The sequence below is a fragment of the Mauremys reevesii genome, linkage group 2 (genome assembly GCF_016161935.1).
Source record: "Mauremys reevesii isolate NIE-2019 linkage group 2, ASM1616193v1, whole genome shotgun sequence".
NCBI lineage: Eukaryota > Metazoa > Chordata > Testudines > Geoemydidae > Mauremys > Mauremys reevesii.
The window spans coordinates 11,689,355-11,713,022 of NC_052624.1; the positions used below are offsets into that span (position 1 = coordinate 11,689,355).

The 23,668-nt window shown below is 46.8% G+C and overlaps 1 protein-coding gene across 2 annotated transcripts in view; it reads right to left on the reverse strand.

Annotated features, from left to right (window-relative positions):
- Positions 1-953: 953 nt before the first annotated feature.
- Positions 954-23,668, reverse strand: part of GARS1 (glycyl-tRNA synthetase 1) — a 38,070-nt gene continuing 15,355 nt past the window's right edge. For both annotated transcript variants that reach the window (XM_039526566.1, XM_039526565.1), the window contains 11 exons: positions 22,565-22,710; positions 21,277-21,426; positions 18,366-18,528; positions 16,288-16,452; positions 13,125-13,232; positions 12,155-12,300; positions 9,199-9,284; positions 6,618-6,727; positions 5,356-5,449; positions 3,939-4,129; positions 954-1,262 (listed from right to left, as the gene is read on the reverse strand). In XM_039526566.1, coding sequence (XP_039382500.1) covers positions 1,122-1,262; positions 3,939-4,129; positions 5,356-5,449; positions 6,618-6,727; positions 9,199-9,284; positions 12,155-12,300; positions 13,125-13,232; positions 16,288-16,452; positions 18,366-18,528; positions 21,277-21,426; positions 22,565-22,710 — 1,500 coding nt within the window. In that variant the 3' untranslated portion in view covers positions 954-1,121. The remainder of the gene's footprint in view (positions 1,263-3,938; positions 4,130-5,355; positions 5,450-6,617; positions 6,728-9,198; positions 9,285-12,154; positions 12,301-13,124; positions 13,233-16,287; positions 16,453-18,365; positions 18,529-21,276; positions 21,427-22,564; positions 22,711-23,668) is intronic.

Genomic DNA, 23,668 nt, shown 5'->3' on the forward strand with positions numbered 1-23,668 from the left:
GGACCCCTGCCCCTAACTGCCCCCCAGGACCCTATCCAAGCCTCCCTGCTCCTTGTCCCCTGACTGCCCCCCCAAGGACCCTACCCCCTACCTGTCCCCTGACTCTTATCCACACCCCCACCCCCCAGACAGACCCCCCGGGACTCCCATGCCTATCCAACTGCTCCCCGCCCCCGACAGGACCCCCAGAACTCCAGACCCATACAACGCCCCTCCCCTGCTCCCTGCCTGCCCCAATCCCTCTCCACACCCCTGCCTCCTGACAGCCCCCGAATTCCTGACTCATCCAACCCCGCAGCTCCTTGTCCCCTGACCACCCCTTCAGAGACCCCCAACTGCCCCCAGGACCCTCCTTGCTCCCTGTGCCCTGACCCCTATCCACCCCCCCCCCCCAAACAGACCTCAAGACTCCCATGCCCCAACCACCCCTGCTCACTGACTTCCTCCGGAGACCCCCACCCCAAGCCCCCCCACCCCCCTATCCAACCCACCATGCTCCCTGTCCCGACTGCCCCCAAGCCCCAGACCTCTTACCTTGAGGCTCCAAGCAAAGCCAGATACACTACACGGCTGGAGCACGCAGCCCCGGCCCCCAGAGTGCTGCACGCACGGCGGCAGGGCTCCAGCGTAAAGGGGGGGGGGAAGGCGGGGGAGGGGCTAGCGGCTTGCTGCGCTTGGCCGGACGCTCTGGCCCTGGAGCGCGGACCCTGTGGCTTGCCACACCGGCAGGATTTTTAATGGCACACTGGAGTCCTGGCAGGGAGCAGCGTGCCATTAAAAATCGGCTCGCGTGCCGTCTTTGGCATGCGTGCCATAGGTTGCCGACCCGTTTTATACACTCAATTCCCATTTGGGCCCACAAGAACTAACAAAACAAGTGGGTGATAAAGTCAAAGCTCGCAAAGTACAAGGCTGCACGAACACGGAAAAGCAAGCAAATGCAATGGCTTTTTTATTCATAACACCTTTAATTGCCATTATTTCAGTTTAAAGTTAAAATCAGGCAGCAATTGAGGAAAAAACATAGTCCCTGGGTGCACAAACAATGCAGCTTTGAATAATACACATGATAGTTTATTTCATATTAACATGAACAGTAAAAAGTGGACATCATCTGGGGCTTATTTCAGGTAATTGTCTTCCTCTATTGTCTCCTTTTTGCCAGTCTCTTGTCCCTCAAAGAGTGGATACTTTACCTCCACGTCAGCCCAAGTTAGGCAGCCATTTGCCAGGTCACGGATTATGGTAGGAAGTTCAGAGACCTAGAAGGAGAGTGCACACAAAGAGGCAAGACATGAGACCATACCACCACCAAGGTGATTTCTTTCATCCTACATGTACATCAGAGGTTCTCAGACTGGGGGTCACGACCCCTCAGGGGGTCGTGAGGTTATTATGTGGCAGGGGGGTTGGGAGCTGTCAGCCTCCACGCTAAACCCCACTTTGCCTCCAGCATTTATAATAGTGTTAAATAGATTTAAAAGTGTTTTTAATTTATAAGGGGGGGGTCACACTCGGAGACTTGCTATGTGAAAGGGATCACCAGAGCCACTGGTGTACATGGTTAATGTTTAGCACTGTATTACAAATACTGCCACATGATCAACTGTTACCATCTGATGAGAGCAGATCTGTCCAACATTTTCATGTAATATTTTTACAGCCATAAACTCTTCCTCAAACTCTGGGACATCAAGTGGTCGTGTCTCCAAGCAACAGGGCATTTTAATTCTAGATCACTTTTCAACATAGCGAATACTGATCAGCTACTCATAGCATGGAGATTCACTAGTGAAATGCAGCCATCACTTGGGCGGAGCCCTGTCACACAACACTTTGGGACAGGCAGAGAAGAATGGAATGGTCCAAATGAACGTGCAAGCAGGGGATTTCGACAAGCCCTGGGGCAATGTAACATGAGTACAAACAGTGGCTGCTTCGGGACCTGCTGAGTTTACTCTCTGCTATCGTGAGTGTGTGCTCATAGGGGCAGAGTTTGAGAGTCACAGAGACCATGTATGAATTGATTGAAGGGTCACTGGGAAAAATCAGACATACTAGTCACACTGGGGCCAGCGCGCATTGACATCAATGGGGGTAATTCCAGTGTCTTCAGTGGACTTTGGACCAGGCCCAGGACAGCTACTGTGCTGCCTGTCTGAGGGGCCCATCAAGCGATTGCTCTTCACAATGCATGCAGGGCTGTCCCCTTTAGGCCTGTGACCAACAGGAGACTCCTCCACTGCAGGTCCCCCACATCAGCTGTGGCCACCATTTTGGCTCCCTTCATTCTGGAGAATCCCAAGGATGTCACGGTGACGTTGGCCTGGGTGCTCTTGAATGATTAGCAGTATTGGCTGCAGCTGTCTCAGGTGTGTCTGTGCCATATCGTGGTGTGTGTGAATATTTCAGTCTGGGGAGCCAAGCCGAGCTTACCCACCTCAGGAAAGGGGGAGGAGACCCTTTCTAATAGCCACCTAACAGCTTGCACTAAGGGTTATTAAGAGCAAATAGCTTGAATGGCTCTCGCCCACTCTCCTGGGCAGCATCCAAACCACTTTGAACAGGTGGTGGGTCAGACAGATGGACCCCCAGGCCTGGTCTACACCTAAACCCTAGATTGACCTAGAGAGATGTAGTTAAGCCAAGCTAGGTCTCGGTATAGACAAGTTATGTTGATGGAAGAATTCTTCTGTCAGCCTAGCTACTGCCTCTCAAGGGGCTGGATTCACTACAGTGATGGAAAACCCGCTTCTGTCGCTGCAGCAAGTGTTTACACCATGGTGCTACAGTCGCACGGCTGCGCCGCTGTAGCCTCTGCAGTGTAGACCAACCCCGAGAGACCCAGACTCACTCCCACAGAGACACAGGAAAATCTGGGCTTGCTGGGAGAATGTACATTGGTTCTGTTCTGCTCCTGTACTTTGAGAAGTTGTCCTATGTAATCAAGGGCTTGTCTACACAGGGAAATTTACCAGCAGAACTATACTGGTATAGGTTCACTGCTATAGTTATACTTGTATAGGTCTGCTGGTAAATCTCCCCATGTAGATAAACCCTTAGTTTGCAGTGAAGGTTCAGATCAGACTAGCTATGTGTGTTGGCTGTTTGAAAATCTTCTCTCTCTAATGCTTTCTTTCAACTGCTGAATAAAAATCCTGCATTTCAAAAATGCTGTTGGTCAGTATCACTAAATGCAGGTGCCTGAAGCCCAGCTGGACCTGCAGGGCGGTAAGTGGCTGATGTACACAAGGTGGTGTACCCAGGCCCTGGTCTGAGTGCAAGGACTGTGAGATTCCTCCCTGAGAGACACCCAAGAGCTCAGAGTCTGCACTCAGAGACTAGAGAGGGGCCAGCCCAGTAACCCTGGCAGTGGGATCAGCTGTCACTTGAAAAGATCTATCTGAGCAAGTGAAAACAGGGCTTTTAAAGCACCTCAAGAGGCCACAGGGATTAGTTCACCAGAAGGAGGGGGTCCAAGATGGTCACTTGTCTGTCACAGCTCACTGAACAGCCTGCAAAACGGCCTGCGGAGACACCATGCTGAGGCCTCACGGAGGCCTACTCCCCCCCCCAGTAACAGGTCACCACAGGACTGTCTGGAGGACAGCTCAGCGCTACATACACAAGTCAGCAACTACACCCACAATGGCCCACGCTCACAGTGAGCGGGTCAGCCTTCTAGCTGGGGCCTAAACGGGTCAAGGCTCCTTTCGGGGTAACCTCTCCCTCTGGCTATCGAAAGCAACTCCTCTGTTCGTTTCACTGGCAGGCTGGTGGGTAACACCTCCTCACCTTCAGAACACACGGCTCGCACGTGAGTCCTGCACGGGTCACAGCAAGGCCAATACACCCACAGGTTCAGAGGCAGCAGGCCCAATCCCTGCTCTAGTTAAATACATTTAACTCCTTTCCTCACACACATGCAGGCATTTTACCTCGGCTCGTATCTGACGCATGGAGTCACGGTCCCTTAGAGTGGCTGTGTGAGGCACCTTGTTCACCGTGTCAAAGTCTATCGTGATGCCGAAAGCCACGCCAATCTCGTCGGTCCTGGCGTAGCGCCGGCCAATGGACCCGGAGGAATCGTCCACTTTGTGGGAGATGCCGTTCCTGGTGAGTGCCTCAGCTGGAAGAAGCGGAGAGTCCCAGGGTTAGCAACAGCCCCGCTGGGCTGGAGGATCAGAAGGACACAGAACCACAGGGCGACAAACAGAAAAGGGGGAGGGGAGTACCAAGGGACAGGCATTACTGTCCCGGCAAGGCGGACCCACAACCACTCCCGAAGCTGGTTATTTGCTGCTCGGCCCAACTCTTAACTGGAAGCTGTTCACAGTGCAGTGTCGCCACCTGGCTGCCGTCAGTGCGGCTGCCCACAAAGCAAGGGTGGGAGATTCTGGCCCTTATGTTTTAAGCTCCTCAGGATAAGGACTGGTCCCTATTCTATGCCTATAAAGCACCTAGTGCAATTCGGGTACAGCATTAGTAATAACTTGGGGGGAGGCTGTGTGCATTTGGGGGCTAGAAAGTAAAAAGTGACTATTTTGACAGAAGGTTTTGGGTTCGAGGCCCACACAAGAGTTCAGGCTCTAACCCAGGCACCAGGCAGACACTACAGTGCAGGGTTAGCACTCTATGATGCATTGCCAAGTCTCTTCTAAGATGACACTGAATCACGGGTCTCTCAAGCCTGACATTGAAGGTCAGCAGCGAAACACTAACTGAAGAAGCAGTTCATCTCAGTGTCTGGGCCCAGACATGTTATCTCAAAGAGCTGAAAACAAAAAGCTGCAAGCAAGCCCTGATTCCTAACATTGCGGCTGTCCCACTGACTTACACAGCAATTGCTACTGTGCTCTCCTGTACCACTTTGCAAAGTGCTTTGACCTACCCAGAGGGGCAGGACTGGGCACAAAGAGGTCTGGGTTTTATTCAGAGGCTACGTGGCAAGCGAGTGGCCGAGCTGGGAACAGGACGCAGCAGTCTGGGCTCCTGCCCTGCCCTAAGCAATAAACACACTACCCACCACAGCCATTACATGGGCAGGGTGAGTCACTTTGACATGCAAGTAAATAATAGTTTTTTCATCAGGACACAGAGCACAGGAGCAGATTTTGTGCCTACATTGAAAAGCTGAATATGACAGATTTGCAAGGCTGGCTCATATCAATGTGGTGGTCTCAAATGACAGAAGCTGCTGAAAGCTTTGGAGTTCCCTCCACCTCAGGTGTGTGCAACTAAAAAAGCAACGTGAAAAGATCCCACACGCTTGGATCTTTCCTATCTTCCTGAAACAGAAAAGTCATCTTTCCAATCCGTGGCCATGTGGGTATCCGCGGCGCTGCATTTACTCACAGAGCTCCTTGACGAACGGCATGAATTCCTGATTCTGGCTCAGAGGAAGGACAGAGCATTTGAAGGGCGCTACAACAGCAGGGAAGCTGAAGAACTACACAAACAGAGTCAAAACACACACACACCAATGTCATTATTACGCAGCTACAATTTGGGCCAGGTTCTTAGCTGGGGTAAGTCAGCAGAGCTCCAGTGAAATCAGGAGAGGTAGGCCACTTTCTTCCAGCTGAGGAGCTGGCCTTCTGTAAATCATTACAGCGGCAGAGGTAACCGCAGGCTTCACCCGAAACACCTGAAAACCAAGGTGTGGGGGGGGGGGACTAAAATATTTAGTCCCAATGCATCTCCCTGGATGGTGGTGCTTAGGATCTAGGACACCCCCTCTCCAATTCAAACAGAGACTTGATTAAGATCGGGAGCATCGATGTAAACAGTTCTACTGAGATTTAGTTCATTATTAACAAAGTTAACACACAAAAACGTTCCAAAGGGAGGGGAATTGAGAGGAAGATTCTTTCCCCAGCCTTCATGCTCTCATCTTACTCCACCTCATCCCATCCCTTCCGACTGCACACAGCGCAGGGTCCCAAGTATTTGTACAGGTGAATCACATCTTAACAGAAAGACTAGATAACGGACAATTTCTCCCTCCCCCCGCCCACTTGTAATCCCATCACATCAGCAACCTCAGCTGGAAAAGGAATGTAGCTTCTTTAAAAGCAATTTAGCAGTGGGAAACAAGGAAAGGGAGCTGGCACCAGGAGCTAGATAGCTCTCCATGGACCATCAGAGAGTGCTCCGTGGATTGCAGCGTGGGCATCAAGGACACCGCCACGGTCTGACATATAACATGCACTCTTTCCCTCCGACCTCAGTTGCAGGGAGATCTCACAAGCCAGGATTGTGAGTCTGCCTGCATGGTACCGAGACTGTGAAAGAGCACAGCCAAATCATTTAAAAGGACTTCACTCCTCTAGAGGGAGACCTGCCAAGTTTCTGCCCACAGGGAAAAGTTCTCCCCTCCAAAGTAGTACAGTAGGAGCTTAGAGTGCAGACCGTCCCAGATCATTGTAAGTGCCTGGGCACAACTCGCAGCTGCCCTGGTAGGGAGAGGAACTAGGTGACCTGACAGGGTTTTCCTATATCTGTTGTGTATTTCACTGTATAATTCAAATCCCACAGTTGTATCTGGTGGTGGGAGTCCATGGAATCAAACGCCCACAGCTGCTTCTCAGCCAACCCAAAGGCACGTGAAGGCTCACCGTTCGTTGTTCATCTCCCTCCCGGACACGGAACGTGTGTTCAAACACTGTATACATGATCCTTCCAATTCCGAATGAGGGCTCAATCACATTCGGGACTATTTCTTCCACTAGAGCACAAAACACATTGCATTCAGAAAGGCAGTTTACAAAAGCACCGTTATTTGATTGAACCTGCACTCCTTCACACAAGGCTGGATTTACTGCAGTTGAAGGTATAAAGAGACGGGTTTAAATAGCTCTGCTTCCAATGGGACTACTTGGAGATCAAGATTTGGACTACAGGTGCTTATATGGGTGCTATCATTATACTATGAATCTATTAGTCTAAGCAAAGGAGAGGGGGAGAGAAACCCTTAAATTCCAACCTGAGCTCCATCAATGACTCCCTTTGAGTTTTCCATTTATCTGCCTCAATGTCCCCATATGTGAAATGCCAGCAGAGGTGGCACGTGAATTAGTTTGTATTTGTAAAGCCCTTTGAAGATGAAACGTCGTATGTAAGCAATACTACACTCTACAGAACACATTTAAAACACAGTACCTTGAGGGCTGTACTATTTAAAAGGATTCTCCCCCCACCCGCTGTCCTCCTGGTTTGTATAGGAGCTTTCACAGCCTAGCCCAGTTAATGCCTGCGCTGGCTAGAGACGGCACAGCATTTTAGAAAAAGCCTTGGCAGCCAAATTGAGAAGCTACAGTTTGTTAGAAGCATAAGCTGGTTCTAGAAACTAAGCGACAATTATTTTGTTTAGATGCTGAAAAGCCATTTCTGATGTACTAGCCTCATGTTCCCATCTTCACTGGTTAGGAAAGTAACTGTTCTGTGAAACAGGCCAGTTCTGCTCTGCCAGCCACTTTGCCACAATACCTTCTCCCTCCAGGATAATATTTACAGGACATCTTATGCCATTTTAAATTTGTTTCTCAGAGCCATAGCCCTATGGAATGTGAATACAGAACATCAGATTCCTTCACTCTGGCTATGCCTCCTCTTCCAGCACTGGATAAGCTGAACTCTGAGTCTGTACTAATACAAATTAAGTGACCAGCAACCAAAACTCCAACTGACTGCTCTGAGACAGTAAAACGGAGATGGACTACGAGTGTAATTACTTTCTACCACTGACTGACAGGCACTTAGAGACCTTGCTAATGCCAGCAGACTCCGAGGCGGAGGAAGAGTTAAGGATGCTCTGCACCTAACAGAATCACTTAGAATCTTGCAGGACTGGCTCTTAAATGATTAAAAAAATGGTGAGGAAGGATAATGGTCCAGTGGTTAGGATGCTTACTTGGATCTCTGGGTTAGAAAATGGGTTAAATTTCTAACTCGACCACGGACTTCCCACGTGACCTCGGTCAAGTCATTAATAGAGCTGGCTGGCAAAACAAAGTTCACTTCCACAAAAGTTGTCAGGATTTTGGAAAAATCGGGACAAAGCCAAATCCTCAAAAAACGTTGCAGAACTGAAATCCTGCAATATTTTCCTTTCAGACACATGGTATTTCCAAAGTGACATTTGCCCCCTGGGATCCCCAGCCACCTGCTTGGCAGGCTGCAGTGAGGCCAGGCACCCTAACTAACTGGAAGCTTCTGACTAAAGCTGACATGACTGTCGGTGTTCACTACTGGGCATCACTGAATGGCAGCAATGAAAGTGACCAAACTCTTGTATTCAGCCTGGTGGGGAATCTGATGGTGGGCTGCTGAGGAGCTGGGATCTGCAACACTCACAGCTCCGCAACTCCTAGAGCAGACTGAGGAGCCAGCTGGCCCAAGAGTTCACAAGCCATGGGGTCCCTGACTCTGAGGCCATCCTCATGGCGAGCCATCCTGGAGCCGTGGGCCCTGGAAGCCCAGGTGGGAGACCAGGCAGGAGACCAAGCCTGGGTTGTGTCGGAAGTCTGTCAAAACTGAACAGTTTCGCGAAACATTTTGATGAATCAGCAAACAATGAAAAAATGTTTTTGGGGAATTTTTCCAACCAGCTCTAGTCACTTAGACTTTCTGGGCCTCAGTCCCCATCTGTAAAATGGGGAGAATAGCACTGCCGTACCTCACAGAGATGTTATGAGGCTAAATACATTGAACATTGTAAGTGCCTCACCTATAGTGGTAATGGGGGCCATATAAGTACCATAGATAGAAGACTGTCTACTGTTAATTACAGAAATGATTCTTTTATAAGACGGAATCCTATAAAATAATTGTCTGATCAACTTTGATCCTGTGCTGGAACTTATCCTGAAAGGAAATAATTCATCTGAAGACAGAGGGAACATTTCTTAAAAAAAAAAGATTAGCCACAAAGCTTGGTACCTAAACTTAGGCATCGTAATAAAAATGGCTTGATTGACCAAGGTGCTTCCAATGAAGTCAATGAAAGCAGCAGATTCTCAGCACCTCTGGGATTGAGCCAGTTACTTAGCAACCTATGTACTGGTTTAGGTGCTTAATTTTATGCACCTAAGTCTCAACATTTTGGCCACAACTTTCAGATTTCCTCAACTCTCCTGCATTCAACATGTACTGTGATCAGCTTCCCATCTCTAAGATTAAAAAGTAAATAAAACTTACCATGCAGTGTTTTCTGGAATCTTTTCACACTGACCATGTCCTTTGTTAATTGAAAAGTTTTCCCTTCAGTTTCAACAGTGAATTCCCTGTAAAGAAAATACCATGCTTTAGTATTAGTCAACAAAACCAGTTATGTCACTTTCCCTCAGGTGGTTTCGCTGGTTTAATTTTTTTTTTTTTTTAAATAAAGAAAAACTGGTTTGGGGGCTATACAGAAAAGTCCGCTCAAACTCCAGAGATCAAAGGAAGAAACATGTAGCGTGTCTTTTTTTTTTTAAATGCTAGATAAAAACTTTGAGTATTTTTATTATTGTTGTAAAATAAAATTTTTCATAATCATTGGTGAACATAAAAGCAATGTGGTTAATAGCCAGGAGCAAATTCAATTACAATATGGAAGGGTTCCAGGGTGAAATACATAAAAAGAAAAATTAATCACAAGACAACCAGACATTCATTTGCTCACTACAGACTTTTCATGTACTGTAACACACACATACTTTTTGTGTCAATTTAGTTCTGATGGCGAGTACCTGACCTCTGCATGGGAATTGGAAAAATCAAAGATATTTTCGATCTGTTAAAGCTTCCCAAACGAGTGGATGGGTCCAAATCCATTTCTGACTGATTCCTACAGCTTTTGGTGTTACTCTCTCAACCCGGACAAAAAAAAGTTAACCCACAGCTGCTACAGGGCCAAATCAGAAACAGAGTCAGAGTATAAGGCCAGAAGGGACAACCAGATCAACTAATCTGACCTCCTGTATGGCACAGGCCACCACCACTACAGCACCCAGCACCCCCACATTAAACTCAACAACCTAACTTATGCCAAGTTATTACAGCCCACAGGAGACTAGACATGTGCCACAGGCAGAGAACAGGAGGGATCAGTCTGAGGCCCCCGCTATGGCAGGGAAAGGAGTGAGATACAGCCAGCTAATCCTGGCAAGTGACCTGCACCCATATGCTGCAGAGGAAGGCAACAACAACAACAAAACCCCTCAGGTCACTGCCAAACTGACCTGTGCTGGGAAAATTCCCTCCCAACCCCACATATGGCGCTCAGTTTTACTCTTAGCATCTGAGCAAGAACCAGCCAGCCAAGCACCTGAGTGACTGCATGGTGCCACCTCGGAGCCCTGGCCTCCCCCACCCAATGTCCCATCTCCAGCCATGGCCATCCCTGATGTTCAGAAGGGAGATTTTCAAACCCCCCAGAAACCCCCCAAAATACATTGGGAGAGGGGGAGCAAATCCCTTCCTGACCCCCGAGCTGTTGTCAGTCAGGCAGAATTCCCACTGTCGTCAGCCTGGCCCTAAATATCCCGTTCACAAACAGCAGTTTATTTTATTAAACTTCCAGCTGGCAAATTGCTGCTATAGTACAAACTCTGCCTCATTTTGTATGGCAGCTGCCTACAGAATAGAATCATCTAAACTTGACCACCCGTAAAACAGGTCTAGCCACAGGCACTTCAGCACACAGCCAGCTGAGATCACCCGTGCTGGTGAATCAGTAGTGGTGTCTCAGGTATACTACACTGATGGCTTCCAGGAGTGTGCGTAATACAGGAATGGGTGCATTTATGAAAGGCTACGTGCCAAGCTGCCTGCATTGAGACCTATTTCCCAGAGGAGATTATGTTTATAGAGGCACATCCTGAATGTGGATATATCAGGGAGTCGAGTTTGGACTACTGCCATCATTTGCCATAAAAGCTACGTACACTGAAAAATGCTGCTATTGCTTTGCTCAATTGGAGAGTTAAGGAATTGGGTTAACTTTCTTCTGGTTTGGACTTCTGCAGGACCAATGCACCCAGTGGTAATTTCTCAGTCTCATAGGCCTGGTTTGGATGTATTACAAGTACTGTTTTTCTTGCACTTTGGTTATTTTGACACTCATAAAACACTTAAAAAACCCCAAACTGGCTCTAATACGAGGGGGGAGGAACGCACAGTGTATCAGTTACACCATTGGACTTGTTCTGCACAAGCTATTTCAAATAACATAGGAGCAACAGCTTTATTTATTTATTTTTTTTAAGTTAACGCTGCTCGGAAATGTAACGAAGCTTTTTTTGAAGTCAGGCAGAGAATCCGAACTCAGCAACTGGAAAACCTACTTAAATGTGGCTGTGCCCAGCCCCTCCATATTCACAGTTCTCTAGCACCGCAATAATCCAAACGGCACCTAAAGTCAGACTGACTGCTACCGCCTGTGCTACTCCCACCAGTGATTTACCAAACGATAGTTCGACAAGCCCATTTGCCAGATGCTGGAACTGGACAGGGGAAAGATCCCCTGATAATTGCCCTGTTCTGTTCTTTCCCTTTGAAGCATCTGGCTGGATACTCGGCTGGGTGGACCATTGGTCTCACCCAGACTGGCCAGTCTCATGTTCTTATTCTTATGAGCCTATTGATGAACCAAGCCATACTGGGCACGAATCATTCCCATGTGAACGTCTATTTCAAAATAGACCTGACTGCCTTTGTCGGCACTGGCCAGCTCATGAGCCCCAACCCACAAGTCATTGAACAGCCTCGTCTCCCAGCGAACTCATTGGGAGCTGAGGGCTCTCACCCCCTCACAGGTGACATTTGGTACCTTGCAGGACTGGCTCCTACGTGACACAAAGGGAAGCTTGCCAAGAGCCAGCAGGCTGCACCTAGTTTGCATGTAAATGCACATACCTTTTAAAACCAAAGCATAAAACACACAAAACCCTAATAGTTACATGTAACTGTATTCTGTCCATCAGTGAAGAATTGTCTCTCGGCTGAGCCACCAGCAGTAAAAACTGCAGATGAACCATTTTATCATGGCCTTCAGTTACTGGCAAGGCTGGTGCAGGATGCACTGAGATTACTCGAGTGGCTTTTGGGGTATCCCTGGCATAGGTAATTGCTAAGAAAACCTCATTCAGCCCCACACCCAGTGCCTTCTCACCCTTTCTCATTCAGCAGCTTCTCCATCTCGCTGATGTAACACTCGTCGCAGATGGAAAGGTATTCCAGCACCAGCTTCGCATCCTTCTTGTAGGCCTTGCCAATGGCTCCCTTGTTTCCCTCAAACTGAACAACGTTGGCTGTTTTGTACAGAGCAGTTAAGGAAACAGAGCTCAGAGGCCACTGGGACCCGACACTTTCATTAGTTCATACTGGGTAACAAATGCAATTACTGCAACACCTACAGAACCTGGGTTTTGTCATTGTCTCTTATTCAGTGCTGACACCGGTTTGAGTAACTTACCTCAGAGCAGGAAGTAAACAGTCCCTATCAGTACTTTAGATCAGCATATACATGCAGCTAATAGGGTCGCTATTAGAGCAAGAATAAGACTTTTACACACTGGGCTGGTTTCTGATCTCAGTTTCACCTGAGTAATCTGTAGTGACACCAATTGCTTCAGTGTAGTTACTGCAGATTTACACTGGTGCACCCAAGAACAGAATCTAATCCAATATCTTCAAGAAAAGGCCCACTGACCAGTTGCCGCTCATCACCTCAGTGGAAACACGCCGGACGGGTACCAGGGCAATCTGGGAAGCAGTCCCTCCCAACCCCCTGTAGGGGACAAAGGTTCACATCCTTCTTAAATGCTCCAAAGTTCTTTTGCAAGTAACTCATGTAATGTTTAAACTGTGTTTATGAAAATAAATCAAAAACAAGGAGCCAGGAAACAAACTTTGGCCTGTATTTCCTTTACTCACCTGAGTAAAGTTATTCATATGCCGAAGTCTTTGCTGGGTCAGCCCCAAAGATATTCTTTACACTGCTACGAGCATCAAGGCCGCCTGATTTAACCTCGACACTCACTCAAAAGTCTAACTTTGAACAGAACTGCACAGGCCTTGGGACATTTCAGTTTCAGATGCTACCTAGCTTTAGGGAGAACAGTTTTATTCACAAAGGATATGGCTTCTTTCAGAGGCTTCTCAGCTACAAGAGGAACTTTGGTGGCTCTGGCGTGGCAGGAGAGGTCGTAACAGGCGCGATCAGCACAGCCAACAATCTCAATCCAACCCTAGAAAAGCAAAAGTGGAAGCTTTTAAGAGTCTGTCTTTTTGTTCGCTTAACCATCAAACATGTTTGTTTGCCCCTAAGCCCGCCATGCTCCCAGGGCTGGTTTTTCTACCTAATTAGCTCTGTTATGATAAGCAGCATTAGTTCCACCAGCTCCTCCCTAATCTGAATGTGCCTCCATTTGCTTCGAGAAGTAACCAGTTATGTAAAATACAAGGTGCATATACACCGCCACCTCGATATAATGCCACCCGATAGAACACTAATTTGGATACAACGCGGTAAAGCAGTGCTCCGGGGGAGGAGGAGGGGGGGGAAGGAGGGAGGCAGGGCTGCGCACTCCGGTGGATCAAAGCAAGTTCAAAACAGCCCGGTTTCACCTATAACGCGGTAAGATTTTTTGGCTCCCAAGGACAGCGTTAGATCGAGGTAGAGGTGCACATGCACGGCCAGGTTCTCTAGTGAGGCTGGTGGAACTACACAGACTTATGCCAGCTGAGGACCTGGGTAACAGCGTAGGTTTTTTAGATTCACATCAGCGTGCATGAGATGGGCTGAGTAACTGGGTATCATTGGGGATTTTATCACTTCATGAGCTTGGGGAAGAGTAACCAACTCGCCTCTTTACAACTGTCAAAGATGCATGCTTAAGAGCTAAGTCACATGATTCACAACTGACTGAAGCATTTCCTTGTATATGTTCATATCTGTGGAAAGGAAGCGTCTGTAAACAAATTAATTGGCACGAAGCACTGCCCATGAATTCCAAATCTGTTTAGCAAAACCAGTGAGCTGTTTGGTTTACAATGTGGCCATACATGAGACAAGGTGCGTTGGTCTTCTCCATTCATTCTGTTGTGCTAGTGTGTGTGTATGCACATGTACATGCAGTCAAAACCCGCTTGCATGAAATTCCAATTGGCAAGAGAAGGACTCAAAGGGCATGCCTACGTTGCAATCAGAGGTGTGAATACCCAAGCAGGCTCGGAAGATAGCCCAGATACCACCTCAGCACAGGCCAGCCATTCAAGTACATATCAGGGTAGGCTTGTGCAGCTTCACTGCTATTGTTATTTGAGCTAGCTAGCTCAAAGCTTGCTTGGGTACATCTAAATGTGCTGCATGCAGTGTTGCTGTATCCGTGTTGGCTCCACAGTATTCGAGACACAAGGTGGGTGAGGTAATGCCTTTTAATGGACCAACTTCTGTTGGTGAAAGAGATGCTTTTGTGCTTACACAAAGCTCTTCTTCAGTGTAGGCATACCCAACGAGGATGTGTGTACAGGAAACATCCCTGTGCTCCAACACATTCCATGCAGGAAAGTCCTACAGAATTTTACAGGGAGGAAACCAATAGGGTATGACAGAAAAACCTATTAGACATACTATAGACAATTTCTACAGAATTTTTAAACCATCCTGTAGAATTATACCACTGCTACACAATTCTGTAAGTTGGTTTAAACATTCTGTAGGAACAGAGAAATCCTTCTCTCTTCAGTTCTACAGGATTCTTCTATGAAGGGATGATTCAGTTTCAGGCAAGCTCCAGTGCTTCTTGAGCTTAGAAGTTTGGTACAACCTTACACATAGTACCAACATCCATTAGTGGGCTGTGATGACACACTACTGATGGCCAACCCCACAGCTATTTCAATAAGGAGTTGAGATGATTAATGTTCAGCCAGAACACTTGTATTTTTACCTATACAGAGCCAAACCTGGAGATCCTTACTCATACCTTAAACTAAAGCAAACTCTTAATTAACAGAACCATCTATCCAACCCTAGAAGAGCAGAGGACTGGATTCCATGACCGAGGAGGTCCCTTCTGGTACTATGTTCCTAAAGCCCCCATCCTGTAATGAGCTCTGCATGGGCCTTCCTTTGAGTATGCAGAAAACAACCCCGTTTGGCCCTCTTGACTTCAACGGAGCCTCTCACAGGGATCTGCCATGAGAAGCTCACTGCGATGGTAGGGCCTACGTTCGTAGTGGCTGGCAGAATTCCATCGGCCTTCTGACCCAGTCTTGTGATTCAATTCCATGGAATTCTCAAAGTAGTTTCAGCAGTCTGAGAATTAGTGGACCCTGTCCCACCTGAAAAGACTAGTCAGGTGCAAAGAGGGCTTTACTCTAACGGGAAAACTGCTCATTCTCCCTACCCAATTCCAGCCAAAGGATTTGATCTGATTCTCTTACACGTGAGGCTTCTTCTCTTTCCAGTTGCCATAACTGATCAATAGGAGAACCCCCTAAGAAGCTTCCATTCAAAAATATCACTGCTGACTAATATAAAGAGCGCCAACGAGATTTTTAGAAGTAGCAATAAGCTCTCTAAAAACATGCAATAAGGAGGGTTTCAACATCTGCTACACCCTTAACAAACCTTCCTGGTCACTAAAAAAAATATATATATACACCCAAGATCTTAAGAGCCCAAACAAATAATCAGAGGAAAGCACAGTGTACACTAAGTCCCGACATCACAAAATTCTTCCAGCAGCAAAGGGGGAGCGGGGGTGGAGTAGGAAAAGAGGTGCTGGGAAAACAGCTCCTGTAGAACTAGCTGGCCCAGCAGCAGGGAGTCCCTTTTTTTAGCCCTCATAGTCAAAGGGGGGCTGGGGATGGAGCAGGAAGGAAGCTGCTTTGGGTAAACAGTTCCAGCAGTACTGTCTCCTCCACCACTGATTTTATTGGGGTAACAAGCTGGAAGCCACACGGGCCTAATTCTCTTCTCACTTGGGTGCAATTCATCCACATGCCACTTATGTCCTCTGACTAGGGTTTACATCACATGTTCCTTCTGCACGGCGGCGAACGTTCCCTTACAGCAGTCGTAAATCAGGAGCAACTCCACTGTAGTCAATGGAGCTGTGCGAGCATGAAGCTGAACAGAGAGGAGAGCCAGCCTTAAACCTACCTGTTTAATTTCTTTGCTTTAATAAATAGAGTTGGGAGGCCATCTTACTAGTGGCGTGCCAGGCTAGGAACGTATCAGTGCATGGGGAAAGCGCAACTCAAGACCCTGCTGGTAGGTTTAATCCTGCAACTTACATAGGATGTTTTGGACTCTGCATCCCAGCAGTCACAGGCATAATGAGCCATCTCGTTCTCCATGTGCTGTCGGAAGCGCAGCTTATCCGGGGATACACCAACCTTTATAAGGTAGAGGTAGATTCTGCCAATGAAGTAACCTAGTACAGAGTTATTGATCACACCCTAGAGAGAGAGAGAGAGAAAAAAAACACTTTGTTAATTTCCACAACATCATTTTGTTGCCTGGGAAAGACTGGAGACAGCAGATATTACTTCCCTTTAGAGGGACAACTTCTTGCATGTGGTAAACTGAGATACAATATGTTTCCTGAAACCCACTGCATCATGAGCTCAGTACAGCAGAATCTCTGTACTGCGCAGTAACATCTCCCAATGAAAGTGCTGCAAGCGCATCATTTGTGACTGAAACTACTGAACTTGCCATGTAGCAGAATACCACACAACATCTTTCCACTGTACCCAGAGAAACAAACATTTGACAATGGGCTCTTTGGTCTAGCAGAGAGAGGTATAACACAAGCCAACGTCTGGAAGTTGAAACAAGATCAATTCAGACTGGAAACAAGGTGTAAATTTTTAATAGAGCGAGTAATTAACCATTGGAACAATTTACCAAGGGTTATGATGGAGTCTCCATCGCGGGCACTTTTTAAATCAAGAGTGGATGCTTTGCTGAAAGAGGCGTTCTAGAAATTACTTCGAGGAAGTTCTATGGTGTGTGTTATACAGGAAGTCAGAACCAGATGATCACTATGATCCTTTCTGGCCTTGGAATCTATGAAAAGTCCACCTTTAAATACTAGAGTTCAGAAGTGTAGCTCTGTAGATTATGGAGGGAAGGTTTAATGATTAAGACAGGGAAACTGGGAGTCAGGACTCCTGGGTTCTGTTCCCGGCACTGCCCTTGGTTTGCTGTGGGACCTTGGGCGAGTCATTCGGACTCTCTGCACTTGATTTTCCACCTCTAAAATGGGGTTTCTACAAAGCTACCTCAGGGGGTGTTTTGGAATGCCTGTAAGGCAGTGGGAATCCATGCCTACCAGGCTCAATGCACGGGCCCCACAATGGGGAGAGTTCAAAGAAAAACCATTAACAGGATTAGAGGCTCTGGAGGAGCAAGTGTTTTTTTTAATCTGACCCAGAACCTGAGTCCAAAGGGTTTAGATCAGGTCCTAAAGAACAACATACGTAGAGGCTAAGATGAAAAGGAGGGGATAGGGAAAGAGTTTTCTTACTCCCTCCCATCGCTTCTGGCCCCACCCCTCCAAAGGGGCATCACTTTGGATGCCGGGAATTTGAGCAGAGTTATTGATGAATCATCTTTAATTATCATATTGACAGTTTGTGTGAGGTTGTTTTGTTCTTTTTGCATTAATTTGCAAGACAAACCCCTCCCCATGTGCTACCAGTCATCTCATACCATCAATACAACAGTCACCAACGTTCTGTTACAAACATCTAATATCAACAAAGAATTGTACCAAAAAGTCTCCAACACGTACAGACATAACAGTATATTTTTTATACAACAGTGCATGTTATTTACACTGTGGTAACGCTTATCAACCTCAGTCATGGACCGGACCCCATTGTGCTAATCTCTGCACAACCAGAACAAAAAGATGGCTCCCAACCTAAAGGATTTTCAGTCAAAATGCGTTTCTGTATTAGATCATTCAGTGTCTATTTTTAGGTGACCAGCCGTGTTCTTTCTTTAACTCACTCGGATGAAGAATCAGGGTTTTCGGGATTCAAACCCAACACAGCGTATTGGTGCCAGTGATGCAAAAAGGAGGTCTGGATTCTCAGGCTGCCCCCAGCCTTTTAGCAGGTCTTGTACCCCTAACGTGCTCCCTCTCCCAAAAACTAACCTGGAAGCCTAACCTATGCAACAGTGCTACCTGACTGTGTCCTTTCCGTACTGATGAAGGCCAGATTTTGATCTCACAGGTGCCCACGTGGAGTAACTCCACTGGACTCCATGAAGGTACTCCTGATGTACAAGTTTGGAATTAATTTACCCCTGCAAGCATGCTATAGAATTAAGTTATGAATGGTCATGCGAGTAACATTACCTGCTCAACAGCATCTCCCAGACGCATCATGTGGGCGGACTGCCCACTGACCTGGGCTTTGGAGGAGTACAGGAGGATGTGGAGATCTGCCACACTCTGGAACTTGGGGTGATACTTCTCACTGGGATCCACAAAGTGCTCAATTTCTGCCATGGTGAATTCTCTAAGCAGAACACAGAGCCACATGCTAGCATTAATGCACACTTCCCAGGAAGAACCTTCCCCACCAGCCTTTTAAATGTGCTCTAGCCTGTTAAAAACGCAAATCAGGAGTTAAAACACCACCAAGTGCAGTGCCAAGGGAACAAACAGATTAGATAACACGCCACTTTTCTTCAGATGTTGGAGCGTTTCCCCACCCCCTTTAGCTTCTATTAAAAGGTACCTACAAATTCTCTTGGAAGCCTTTAGGCCAGGGGTTCTCAAACTGGGGGTTGGGACCCCTCAGGGGGTTGCAAGCTGTCAGCCTCTGCCCCAAACTACGCTTCACTCTAGCATTTATAATAGTGTTAAATATTTTAAAAAGAGTTTTTAATTCATAAGGGGCAGGGGGCGCACTCAGAGGCTTGCTGTGTGAAAGGGGTCACCAGTACAAAAGTTTGAGAACCACTGCTTTAGACGTTGGTTATCACATCACTGACTCAGAGGGAAGAATGCCACCTACTGAAATACCCAAATCCTTTCCTAAATCATGTGTATCCTCTGGAGGTCTCTCACACAAGTTATGACCTGGCCTCACCCTGATAACCTTGTGAAATCTAGTTAGAAAGCTTTATTGGGGGGGGGAGGGGGGAGGAGAGAAGAGAACCACTCATGGTACATCTTTAAAAATGCAATACTGGAAGCTCCAGCACTATTCTGTTTAACAGCATAGATAAGATTTAAAACTGCAAGGTTTTCCAGTATTCAATGCAGGCCGTCTAACAAGAAACATTTGTTTACTTACTTTGCTTTACTGCAAACAAGCAAACAGATGGCAAAAGTATTCTGCATGGCATCATAAAGACAGAAATTAAGAAATAGTCCATGATCCCCCATCCAACAAGCCAAATTTTAACTGCATGACATTGAGATGGCTGTGCCAGGGGAACGACTCAGTGACACAGGACAACATTTTCAGAAGTGGGAGACTAAAGTTGGGCACCTAAATCCATATTTACATCCCTAAATAGCCTGACTTCTGGTGGTAATGGGAGATGTGGGTGCTCAGTGACTTCAGCAGACATTGCAGCTGGCTCACCCCTCTGAAAACCAGGCCTTCTGTTTGAGTGTTTAAATGAAGGCTCTTGTCATGCAAGATACTTTTGCAATTGGTTTGCCTGCAGTAAAATAGAGTAAATACATTAACAGGCACTCATGGTGGAAAATTTCCCCAAAGGTGGATCTCATTGTTTTTCCTCAGAGATCCTGTTTAAGTGAAAGAGCCTCAGACAAGAGAAGCGCTAAGATAGCAACATGCAGCAAACCCACCTCTTAGAGGGGATAGGGATAGCTCAGTGGTTTGAGCATTGGCCTGCTAAACTCAGGGTTGTGAGTTCAATCCTTGAGGGGGCCATTTAGGGATCGGGGGCAAAAAAATCTGTCAGGGACAGTACTTGGCCCTGCTGTGAAGGCTTTCAAGGTCCCTTCCAGCTCTATGAGATAGGTATATCTCCATATTAAACAATGGTGCATGTTCTCTTTTACATTATTGCTTCACTATGTATATATTTATACATTAGGTCTTTCTTAACTTCAGTACCTCAAATTGCTTAGCAGTGAGTTACTTTGTGATCAGGAACCTTAAAGAAAGAGAGTTTTGTATAATCACTAAAAATTTTAAGTTTATTTTGCAAGCACCAGGATGTTATTCTACTGCAAAAAATTATAGCACAATTTCCTATGAAAGTATCACAAGTCTATAATTTATATTGTATTGGATAAGGGTTTCGGTGACAAGAACCATCAGTTTACAGATGTAATTAGGAGAACAGGAGGGCTGAAAAAACCTCAGTGCCAGTAATGCCACTGCACCCTGCTAATGCCATAAAACGTCATTATGTTAATCAGTTATCAATTTTACAACATGCACTGTGTGTAACTGCAGAGTAATTCCACTGACATCAATCAGAAGCTAAAGAAGTTTCAATCAGAGATCAGAATCTGGGTCTGCGAACCAGAGCTGCAATGCCAAACATACCAGGGGACAAGATATCTACATAGAAAAGACACAGTTTCAATACTAAGGCCATCATTAAAAAGTGAAATAGGTCCATTTTTGGTTTCTTGACCAAGCTTTTATGAGCTCTGTCAGGTGGGCAGGTTTCTTTTTTTTTCAACTAGCCACGCACAAAGCGATCAGCTTACAGGTAAATTCCTCAAAGCTTTAGCTGCACAATCTCTCACCCACTGAAGTCTGTGGAAACTCCATGAACATTTTAGGAGGTACTCCTAGTGCATTCTAGGGCAGGGAAATTGAATATTGTACCCACTTCAGATGCCATGTATCCTAAGCAGAAGGCTTTGAAGATCTGAGGGTCTCTTGCTTGACCAATGTCCCGTAGCACCTTATCTAAGAGATAAAGTCCCTGTTTGTTCTTTGTCATATGATCTAAGATTGGAGTAGTTTTTTTTGTCTCAAGGTCTAACCAGGTTTTCATGCCAAGTTTTCATGCCCAATACAAATTCTTATCAATGTTTCTGAAGCAAGAGTCTCATAACCAAGATACTTTTTGCCAGTGAACTCTGATTACTTTAAGGCGTTTATTATGCAGCTACTCGGAGCCTTTTACAACGCACAAGACATTCTCCCAAAGAACAGGGTGGATGGAAAATCAGTGAAAAGGACACCCAGACCAAATGGAGCTTTGATTTCCCGAGAGGCAGCTGATCACCTGCCAGATGTTCTGGTGGGGGAAAAGGTTTGCAGTACCTGACTCGGATGAGGCCAGAACGGGGTGAGATCTCGTTCCTGAAGGAATTTCCAATCTGGGCAGCAGCGAAAGGCAGTTTGCCTTGATTAAATTCCAAAAGGCGTTTGAAGTTGAGGAAAATTCCCTGTGCAGTTTCTGGCCTCAGATAGCTGAAAGAAAAACAAGACATATGTGGGTGAATGGAGGGGAAACAAGACAAACTTTGTTTCAATGCAAAAAATGAGGCAGCTTTGTTTTCATCTCAGGTCTCTAATTCCAGGCACAAAACATCAAGGCAACATGCACTGTAGTTCTCAGAAGCAGCAACCATGCGGAGTTCAACAGGAAACCACAGATTATCAACAAGCACCAAGACTTGCTTTCTTTACAGCAGCAAAGGCTGATTCAGGTGCTGCACCTAGGGTTCAAGGAGAGCAAGGGATGGTCCACTCACCTTTCTGATTGCAGCTCTTCTTATAAATTCAGGGGCCATGCTTATCCTCTTTGTACCCCTCCAATAGTGGCACATATGGAGGTGAAGCAAGTCCAGCAATGCTGCCCTTATGAACCCCAGCAATTATAGAACCCTCCCAGGGTAATTATATACACAGATCAGCCATGGCCTCATCTTTTTCTAAGCTCATTTAAGGCTTCCGGCGCTAATGCTAACATAGCCCACTGGTGAGTGGGTGTTCCATGTCCTGCTCTGGGCCAGTCCACAGAGGAGGAGTCTGTTACAGCCTCAGCTAGAGAGCCTGGATCTTTACCCCAAGCCGTAGCAGCCCATGCGTTTAGCTCCGGAGGTCCCCAGGTCAATCTTTGGAGCATCAACCAAGATGGCGGCCACGGGCCACACATGACGGCTACCTTTGCTACGTAACTAACATTATGACAGACTAGCTTCACGCCCCTTCCTGCTTAGCCACAGAGGTCACCTGTGGAACCAATAATGTTCTGTTGCAAGGGGAACAGGAGTCCAGGGCCTGTGCCACACAATCTAGCCTACAATGACATACATCCGCCAGCCACTACAGCCTCTCGAGTAGAGCAGGCGCACAAGAACTGCATGGGCGACTACAGCCATGATGGTCCTTCTCATCTTAAGAGTCCACGAGTCTATTTTGCAATAGCAGCTCTACAGCAGCCTGGGGAAGAGACTGGGCAGGAGCGAATTGCAGAGGGAAGGCTGCATGAGTAGCTTGTTTTCAGTTTCGTACAGATCTCATTTCCAATCCTGGGCAGTGGAAAATTACAGTCACTCGTAGCCACATGCCAAAAGAAAACGGGCAGCATGAGGCTGCTACCTACCCCGGCATGTTTCCTCCAGGCCCAATGGAGGTCTTGAACATCAGATTGAAAGACACAGGAGGGGACAGGTCGTTCCCCGTGACGGGAGACTTCACGTTGTAATTCACAAAGAGATCGGCGAGCTCTTGCTGACTGTAGTTGTCCAACTAGCAACAAAACACAAGGATGGTTATTTTAAAATGACAAGACAAGGTTAAAGCAGTGATGGTTCGCCCCCTTCCCATCTATTATTAAACACGAGTTCAGGAACACACTGGAAGAGATTGTTATAGGACTGGAACCCTGTGTTTTATTTGGGGTGAGAGCTAAGGTTTGTAGCAGGGATAGAAGAACATGTTTTGAAAAACTATGGGCCGAAGTTAACCTTAGGGGTCTATGGCTCAGCTGCAGGCCAGAGCCTTTCACGGCCTGCAATCTTTTTAGAGGTGCAAGCTCTGAGGTTGGGTATGAAGTGGCAACCGAGTCACTAGGATGGCACCACCACCTACAGAGAACCTCCTTCTGAACAGTTCCAATCAAACCAGCCAGGGCAGGAGGGAGGCAGAAAAAAGGGAATTGCTGGGAGGGAGAAGAAGAAAGTCAACTACAATTTCTGCAATGTTTTGCCTCCTTTCATGTCTTCTTCCTTCCACAGCCCTGTAATTACCTGCTGCGCCAGACAACCCATGCCAAGCATCACACCTTGCATGACAGCGCTGCCGAGCACATCTGCAGCAGAGAAGTTGACTGCAGCATTAAAGAGGTTCCACAAGCATACTGCGTACTAAGTCTAACGGCAATTTGTTAACTGGAGGTTTCCATGAGTGAGATGTCGCCACCCTTACAGGGCCCTGCCTCCTCCCGTCTCCCCTATAAATCAGAGCAGAAGGAGATCCCAGACAGCTGTGTGAGAGAGACTGATTTAAAAGAACTGCTGAACTACTAGTTTAACCTGTAGTGTTCAATATTAGATAGGTCCTCTATCAAGGTAACCACACCTCACAGTGGCAGAGATCATTGAGAATTGGACTTGGTGATCAAACAGGCCTTGTCCAACCCTAACTTCTATGATCCCTGGCATATCAGAGAGAGCTCCCAACTAGGAGCAGACAGGGAGATTCCCAT